General features: G+C 43.0%; 1 protein-coding gene across 1 annotated transcript in view; it reads right to left on the bottom strand.

Moving 5' to 3' along the window:
• Positions 1–2,136: 2,136 nt before the first annotated feature.
• UGGT1 (UDP-glucose glycoprotein glucosyltransferase 1) overlaps positions 2,137–9,570 on the bottom strand; it is a 119,364-nt gene continuing 111,930 nt past the window's right edge. Inside the window, exons 39-40 of the mRNA XM_037745657.1 lie at positions 4,936–7,237; positions 2,137–2,814 (exon numbers count right to left, since the gene is read on the bottom strand). Coding sequence (XP_037601585.1) covers positions 7,212–7,237 — 26 coding nt within the window. The 3' untranslated portion in view covers positions 2,137–2,814; positions 4,936–7,211. The remainder of the gene's footprint in view (positions 2,815–4,935; positions 7,238–9,570) is intronic.

The following is a 9,570-nucleotide window of genomic DNA, read 5'->3' as shown; positions in this document are numbered from 1 at the left end:
CTGTACACACACAGACAAATTCAGGACATTTCAAAAGGCAATAAAAAAGCATCCATTTAAGTCTAAGAAAAATGTTTATAATCATTTTAACATTCTTATTGAATGATTTCAACTCCTTGGTTTTCTATGGGTGGTTTTGATTTTGTTTGTTTTTTTGAGACAGGGTCTCACTCTGTTGCCCAGGTTCGAGTGTAATCGCACTGTCACAGCTCACTGCAGCCTCAACCTCCCGGGCTCAAATGATCTTCCCACTTCAGCCTCCTGAGTAGCTGGGACAAAAGGCACACACCATCATGCCTGGCTAATTTTTTGTATTTTTTCTAGAGATGGGGTTTCACCATGTTGCCCAGGCTGGTCTTGAACTCCTGGGCTCAAGCAGTCCATCCACCTCGGTTTCTCAAAGTGCTGGGGTCACAGGTGTGTGCTACTGTGCCCATCCTGATTTTTTTTTATTGATTACATGTCATATATTCCCACTTCCTCTCATGCCTACTGATGTGATTATATACTGGACATTCTCAGTAATATACTATAGAGACTCTGGATTCAGTTGTTTTCCCCCTCACCCATAAAAACTGTTCTAGTAGAGTTCAGTTACTAGTGATCACCTTGAATCTGTGAAGCCTTAATTTTAGGCTGTATACGGGTAGGCCTGTTTTAGTTTTGCCCTCAGTCCTAGACCCTAGATTTGAGTTCTGTGATGTGGTCCTAATCCTAAGGCCTACACCCTGGGTTTTTAATAGCCTGAAATAGTTACCACATCCCTCTAATTTGATGGAACATGAATTATAAACTTCTTCTCCCCAGCACCAGACATATTCTGAAATCTCCGCTCAGCTTTTCCAGCCTTCCAAGTGTGGCTTTTCATTTGGAATCCTGCCCTGTTTACGTACAATACAGGAGCCCGCCAAGAACTTAACGAGACTATGCAAGGCAAGGTTGGGGGCTTCTATGGTTTCCTCCTTTCTGGATGTGGCCCCCCACCAGTCTGCAGCTGCCAAGAATGTCCTGAGTGACTTGGCACCTGGGCCTAGTCAGACTGCCACCTTTTGTTTTACTCCCTGTGAGCCACATGAGGAACAGCCACTTGGATGTGGATCTTACCCAATGTGCTTCCCGTCTTCTGAAGGCTGCTCCCCTCCCTCTCTTGCCTGTATCTCAGCAGGCTGCAGTGCATTTCCATCATTTCAATAGCGTGTGTAACGATCCGGAGTAGGCTGGTCTGATACAAGCTGCTCTGCCCTTACTGGAAGCCAGATTGTAATCAGATGTTTAAGTGTTAAAATAAACTCCAACTTTCTTTTCTTAATCTGGGTGATGGACATTTAAGAGCTCTCACTTTGTGAAAATCTGTCAAGGTGTGAGTTTATGTACTTTTCAATTTGTGCTATAGATCTCAACAAAAAGTTTATTACAAGAAAAAACCCATTGTGTGCCAGCACCCAGTTTAAACCCCCTCTGGGACCTTCCTGTGCCCCGAAGATCAAACCCAGTCTCCCTCTCCTGGCCGTGTGCAGTTTTCCACGCAGCTCCTTCCATGAGATACACACTAGCTCAAGCTCCTCCCTCTCTGCCCACCCCTCGCCCACAGGGATAGCCCCTACTTAGTCTTCAGGCTTCGACCTAAGCATCAGCTCCTTGTAACAGCTTTTCCTGACCACCAAGTCCCTGTTCCTGAACCTCAGGGCCCACTCTTGTGCCCTCACAGGCACCAGGTGGTCCTCCCTCCCCTCTCCATCGTCACACAGAGTCCATATCCTCAATGCATATCCACTCCAGAGGAGCTCAGGGAACTGGCAAAATGAAAAGTCCATGCCACCCTCCTAAGGAACTCCGTGGCAAGGCCAGGTCCAGGGGTCTCATGACACCATTCTTGCCTTGAGGTTCCCCCTCTCACCTTGCCTGTTATGCCTGCCTGGGGCAGCTCCCAGAGGTTGAGGACCGAGAAGTGACCTAGGTGCCATCCTCAGAATCCAAAGGACTGGATGCAACCCAAAGCCAGCCCCAGCAGCAGACAAGACTTAGGTAAAGCCCTCCTTCTTCTGTCCCGGTTTGCAGCTTCTGCTAGATAAAGGGCTTGGACTTTGCACTCTATCAGTTTGCCCTTCTGAACACAAAAGCTGAATGACTGCACAGTTTTAAAGAAGAGAGGAAAAGTTTATTGTGTTGAGCAGACCTTATTTTCATTACAGTACCAGGAAGTTCTTTCTTAATTCCCTTCAGATGCAGAGATTCTGCGGACATTTAAAACCCCAATGCTGTTCCCAAGCAAGGGGCAGCACCTGAACACATTGTTGCATTTAATGGAGAAGAATTACAGTAAAATCAGATGTTCATGAAGATTTGCAAAGTAGTTTCCTGAAAAATTCTAACATTTTCCCACCTTTATCTTGTTATTACCATGAATAACTGGTTGGTTGGAAAACATGGTACTTGATGATAATCTTTGCTGTTGACCTTAGGTTAATATATTCTGCTTTTTGTTGTTGCTGTTAAAAGGCGCTCTGCCCATTTCTCTGGAAATCTCAATGGTGACAAGTAAGGCAAGGCATACAGTACACTCCTGTCCCACTGCAACCTTCCATGGCTGGCTCTGCGCTGCTGGGTACCTGGGAAAGACTCAGGAGAGGACCTCTTGCTTGCAAATCTTGACCATGGAGCTTTATGTGCTCCTTCTAGAGAGCATGTGGCCACTTCCACAGACTTTTCGGTTTGTTTTTAAAAACTGTCACTGCTCAATGACAGCCTGAGGGATGGGACCCTCTACTCAATTCATTGACTCCCTGCCACTACTGCCTTCCAGAAGTGTCATTTCTGTATACAGAGAAATGAAAGACCAAATAACGAATGAGAAATCTGTATCCTCCAGGTATTTCAGGTATATACCCTGAAATATCAATACCACTGCAGTTCATGATGTCTCATTTGCTTGAATTCAATCAGCTAATTACCAAAATCCTGATTAAGATCTCTCCCTCACTACCTCAAGGCAGAGAAAACATGAATTTAGAAGTTATCTTACCAGACTAGACACATGACAAGCTATATTTGATTAACTCCAATCATCCCATAAAAATGTGCCCATAAAATCAAGTACTTAAAAAACTAATTATTAAAATTACACAACAATGGGCCAGGCATGGTGGCTCATGCCTGTAACTCTAGCCAGCACTTTGGGAGGCTGGGGTGGGTGGATCACCTGAGGTCAGGAGTTCGAGACTAGCCTGACCAACATGGTGAAACCCAGTCTCTACTAAAAATGCAAAAATTAGGCCGGGAATGGTGGCTCACTCCTGCAATCCTAGAACTTTGGGAGGCCAAGGAGGGCAGATCACTTGAGGTCAGAGTTGGAGACCACCCTGGCCAACATGGTGAAACCCTGTCTTTACTAAAAATACAAATTAACCAGGCATAGTGGCAGGTGCCTGTAATCCCAGCTACTGGGGAGGCTGAGGCAGGAGAATCGCCTGAACCCGGGAGGTGGAGGTTGCAGTGAGCTGAGATAGCGCCACTGTACTCCAGCCTGGGCAACAAGAGCAAAACTCTGTCTCAGAAAAAAAAAAATACACAACAATATAATGCACATATTTAGATAACTCTGCACATAATACACCCTCCATTTTTGTTACCAAGAGAAAGCTTCCATCAGGTGGCTTTACCAATACATTTCCATTTCCATGAAATACCACAGTACAAGCATTATATTCAGAGAAATAGACTACAATTCCCTTGTAACTCTTTTTCTTTTTTCCTGTAACTCTTGAGTTATTTATTTTAATCATTCAGGCCAAACTAGGTATGGCAATTTTAGAAAATGATTGCTTTCAAGTATCTAAATATAATTCCAGAGGGTGGGAGAGAAAGGGAATCATTTTACACTTGTCATTATCAGGGTTGTGTCTGATTGTCCAGGTCATGGGGTCAGTAGAGTAGGTTTCCTGACTAAAGGAAACTCTGGGAGTTCTTTCTTCCCTGCCACCTGGGTCTCCTCCACACACTGATCCCCTATCCCTAGCTCTTGGCCCTCCACTCAGGGACTTGGTCCCCACGATCAGATGAAAGCTCATTCAGGCAGACCTCGACAAAGTTCAGAACACGAGGCTTTGGCTGGACATGGCTCAAGCCAGTAATCCCACCATTTTGGGAGGCCAAGGCAGGCAGATCACCTGAGTTCAAGACCAGCCTGGCTAACCAACGTGGTAAAACCCCATGGTAAAAATACAAAAATTAGCCGAGTATGGTGGCAGGCGCCTGTAATCCCAGCTACTTGGGAGGGTGAGGCAGGAGAATCGCTTGAACCTGGGATGCAGAGGTTGCAGTGAATCAAGATTGTGCCACTGTACTCCAGCCTGAGCAACAGAATGAGACTTAAGAAAAAAACAACAAACACAGGGGCTTAAGGAGAGGAGAGCAAATTAAGCTCCATTTCTGGAAACTGTTTCTTAACATACATCATGCATGTAATCTTTGCCCTGCCAAGAGGCATTCACCCAAGTAGACAGGCAAGCATCTATGTGTTCAATCTGAAATGCAACATTGGTAGACGCACAACTTTATCCCTCTTAGAGAAACTAACACGTCATCCATCACTCTCCATGTGGTAAACATTCAGTAAACTTCTAAAAGCAAACACAGTACCCTGGCATATCCCACAGCCCCAGCAGCAGGCTGTGACAGGCTTTGATCTCAATCGAATGCCACTGTTCACAGAACATAAAAATAGGCTGACGGTGCTGCATGTCACTCTGACATATCACATTATTTCATATTACTCTGTCTCTTATTCAGAAACAAAAGTTTCCACTATGGCATGATTAAGAGAAAAAACAATTCATTATATATAAATGATGGCTAAGAACAACATACTGTGAACAGTTTCCAGAGTTTGAACATTCAGCAGAATCAATTCTTACTTGTTGGAAAAAAATCTCTTACCTATCTTTTCCATCACAGTATGCCTCCTTAGAGACAATACTTTAGTGGTAACATCATTTTCGGGAACATTTGGTTAATTTTGAAAGATGATTATGCCACATGAACCAAAAAAAGAAACTTACAGGAGGAGGAGGGTCCTAGACCATTTTGGAAGCATGCTGGGTCAGAGTCAACAATTAAGCAGACTTATGGCAGGGTGGTGACAGGTAAGAGGCAATGAGTGACACCAGGACGTGCACACCACACAGAGAGCATGGTCTACAGAATAAACATAAGAGGCTTGGTAGAGAGACATGGGGGAAAGGTTCCATGGGGCCAGCATTTGGAAAGCATATATCCCAGTAAAGACTCAAGTATCCCCCGTTCAACCTTCTGGAAAAGAAACTTAGAAAAGGCACGCTTCTGCCCACCGTTGTGGACAGCAGCCATCACCTCTCTGAAGGTTTCATTCAGTGTGAAGATGCAGCGTGAACACAAGTTTTTTAATCTCACTGATCCCATCTCTCCAGCTGCTCTGACCAGAGGGGCAGAGTGGGGGAAGTCATGCTACAGACTATCAACAGTGGCCATTCTCAGGTACCTTTTCAGTATCTTATCCTCTTTTGAGCTCTCCTCTCCTTAATTTTTTTTTTTCATTGTACCATTAATCCCCTCCTCAATTTTTAATGGAATTATAAAAGCAAAGTCAAAAGGTCCTTCGGGATGAATGGGACGCTTCCTAGGCTAACTTTTGCATTGAAAATGGAAAAAAATAAATTACATGATATTTGTGATAAGACTATGATTTCTTTAAAAGTCTGCACGTCAATATATTACCTGGCTTAGAAGGGTGAGGGTACAGCTATCCATCTGCACCCTCTCCGCATATTTTTTAAAAACAAGCAAAATATGTAAGAAAAGGCCAGTGTGCGTTGGAAGACAGAGCGTGCCTGTCTATGCCAGTGCTGCTGTGCCCTGCAGGCTGGCAGATGGAGTCGGATGCCAGGGCCTCACGCCTACTCAGGCCAACAACATATCCAAGACTCTGCAGCCTGTTCGCCAGCAGAGGCTGCCCCAAGGGGCACTAATGACTATGGAAGTAAAGACACACAAAGCAGGGACTAAAGGCTAATGGGGCTTCATGATGCAACAACATGAAGATAGAACTGCTGTGGGCACCAAAGGTAACCTACGGTGCTCAGATATAGGAAAATAGGACAGGAAGCCATGAGTTCCATGGGCAGAATTGTTCCTGGTCTTAGATCGGAGGGCATCTGCAGAGAAAAGTTCAAGGCAACTTCCCCTGGGTCTGAGAGAAAATCCTCCACAGGAGAGGACAGACAATGTGGTGCTCGTCTTGATGGGGCCTGACCCCTACGGACTGGATATGAGAGGGGCTTAGTATGGCTGTATCCAGTAAGGAAATTGATATCAGACTTTTTTAGAAAGTGGAAAGAAAAAGCAAAGACATTCACAAATACAAAAATTGTTTACAAAACAATTACCTAGAAAGTTCACTGCAGTTGGTTGGGGAATAAGAGTAATGCTTTCATTTCAAATGAGCCATGATGCTACTAATGATTTATAAAAGGGAATGGCCAGCTCTTGGTCTTCCTTCCCTTCCCATCACCCCAGAACCTTCCTACTCCTGGGATTTTCCCTACCCTCACTGCAACCTACCCCCATCACGGCCCCAAATTAATCTGCCCAGCCACTGCACCGAACCAGCCTTGACACACCATGTTGGTTGTATTTCACTTAATGCACCTAATGCTTGGGAAGAGAAGGTGGGGAGGGCACAAGTAGCACGTTGGCATAAACCTGGAGGCGTGTGGGCCTTGAACAGAGCTTCTCCCGGCCAAACCCAGGGCAGAGTGGGCACCTGCAGTACAGTGCAGGCTGCAGGTAAACTGAGGTAAGGAAGAACATGGAGGCTCCAGCTGGCCTGCTTTCTGACACAGTGCAGCATGTGTGTACTCTTGGGTGTAGGCACCAAAAGACTCATTTTCTTCCAGTTGCTGCTGCCATTCCATCCTCTGACTAGAAGAATGCTCCTTACAGAGTCCAAAAGAACAGCCACTTGGTCTTCCTCTGAGGTACAAATCCAACAGAGCCTTAATCCCAAAGATTCAACGCCCACTGGAGTGCAGAAGTCAGAATCAAATGCTCAGAATCAAAAGGTATGGCACTCCTGCCCAGCCAGTTTATCAGCAGTTGTATAGACAGGTAAGAAAAAACTAGCATTTAGTATAAAAACTGTTTTTCAAATGGGATAATTTCCTATCCTTTTCCAGAGATCATAATTCTTCACGTTTCTGAGGACCTAAGGAAAAAAAGAACCACAGAAAAGAAAACAGATGATCTTCAAATTATAACCACCACCAAGTGGGCATTTTTCATCACTGTAACCTATTTTTTGTGCCTCCACCTCCATCTTATCTCACTTATTAAATCTTTGGGAGCTTGGTTGGGTGTTTTTGTACTCTATTTTAAAAGCAAAAACTAAATTAAGGATTTTTAAAAAACAGAAACTATCCGTAAATCCCACTCCAAAGGAATTGTTTTCACAAATACAATATTTACTTTCAGTAAATTTACTTTCAGTAAATATGCATGTATTTTTTAGTCAGAATTTTTATTTTATCATTTAATAGCATATGGGCATTTTCTATGTATCATTATAGCTCATTCTTGGATGTTTAAACTGTTTTTAATGCTTTTGGCTTGTAAGTAATAGTAAAATAAATTTCTTCATGCATATAACTTTTTTTTTCTGTTGAATTATTTCTTGAAGGCATATTTTCAAGAGAGGAATTACTGAGGGTATAAACGCCTTAAAGGCTCCTACTGGCAGATACACTGCTTTTTAACAAGGGCTATTCTAACACACAAAGCTTCATCAAGGTTCACAACAGTTTCATCACCATCTCCCAAACAAATGGCATTATCACTATGTCTGTTTTTTTCCACGTAGCAGATATTAGTAACAGATTGCTTTAATTTGATTACTGTTTCCTCAAATTCATTTATTATTTGTGTTTCCTCTTACTTGAACGTGTGCCCACATTCTTTGCCCGTTTATCTATGGAAATCCTCAAGGTTTAACTGATGAATCTGAATTAATTACTTTTATGGTTACTATATAACCTTCCAGATGTGATATTTAATATCATGGTATAGTCTGAGGGATGTATAGGCAAATCACTCAAGATCCATGTTCTGCAACTGCTTTTTTTGATTGATCTTGAGACAGGGTCTTGCTCTGTCACAGAGTCTCTCTCTGTTACCTATGCTGGAGTGCAGGGGCTCACTGCAACCTTGACCTCCCAGGTTCAAGCAATCCTCCCACCTCAGCTTCCTGAGAGGCTAGGATTACAGGTAGGAGCCACTATACCCAGCCACTTCTTTAGAATTAGTCTAAAGCAGAATAAATCTTAAAATACCAGAGCCCATGTATATACCAAAATATCACTATGTACTCCATAAATATGTACAATTATTATGTGACAATTTAAAAGTAAATAAATTTAAATTTTTTCTTAAATCTAGAGCCCAGCTTATTCAAGACACACACAATAGGGAAAACATTAAAGACTAAATTCCTATTCTTACACTAAACTAAATACAAGCATTCCATTTCCTTCCCAACATGTTTGTTTTAAAGAATACATTTTCATCCAGGTGCAGTGGCTCACGTTTGTAATCCCAGCACTTTGGGAGGCTGAGGCGGGTGGATCACTTGAGGTCAGGAGTTCAAGACATGCCTGGGCAACATGGTGAAATCCCATCTCTACTAAAATTACAAAAAATTAAAAATAAGTAAATAAATAAAAAATTAGCTGGGTGTGGTGCTACATGCCTGTAATTCCAGCTACTTGGGAGGTTGAGGTATGAGAATCATGTGAACCTGGGAGGCAGAGGTTGCAGTAAGCCAAGATCATGCCACTGCACTCCAGCCTGGGTGACAAAGTTAGAGTCTGTCTTTAAAAAAAAAAAGAGGCCAGGCACGGTGGCTCACAATGTCAGGCAGTGGCTCACAAGGTCAGAAGTTCAAGACCAGCCTGGCGAAAATGGTGAAACCCCGTCTCTACTAAAAATACAAAAATTATCTGGGCACAGTGGCAGGTACCTGTAATCCCAGTTACTCGGGAGGCTAAGAAGGGAAAATTGCTTGAACCTGGTGTAGGTTGCAGTGAGCCTAGATTGTACCACTGCACTCTAGCCTGGGTTACAGAGGGAGACTCCATCTCAAAAAAAAAAAAAAAAAAAGAATTTCAAATACATACTTGTCTAGATCTAAATTTATTAATTCACTAGTATACTGATAGATTTAATGAAAAAAACAAAGAATCAGACAAGAAATCTGCAAAAGGTTCGGTTTATGTATCACAAAACTCATGAACCTAAATAACAATAGTCACAATTAAAATACTCTTTATCCCTGTTACCAGAAAAAGAGGAAAAAAAGATAGTAATTGCATTAATAAATACTGTTTGGAAGACCAACATAAGGCCAGGCACGATGGCTCATGCCTGTAATCCCAGCATTTAAGGAGGCCAAAGCAGGTGGATCATAAGGTCAGGAGTTCGAGACCAGCCTGGCCAACATGGCAAAACCTCATCTCTACTAAAAATACAAAAATTAGCTGGGTGCAG

The sequence above is a fragment of the Cebus imitator genome, unplaced genomic scaffold (genome assembly GCF_001604975.1).
Source record: "Cebus imitator isolate Cc_AM_T3 unplaced genomic scaffold, Cebus_imitator-1.0 Scaffold207, whole genome shotgun sequence".
Classification (NCBI taxonomy): domain Eukaryota; kingdom Metazoa; phylum Chordata; class Mammalia; order Primates; family Cebidae; genus Cebus; species Cebus imitator.
This window is presented reverse-complemented; position numbering and strand designations above follow the sequence as displayed.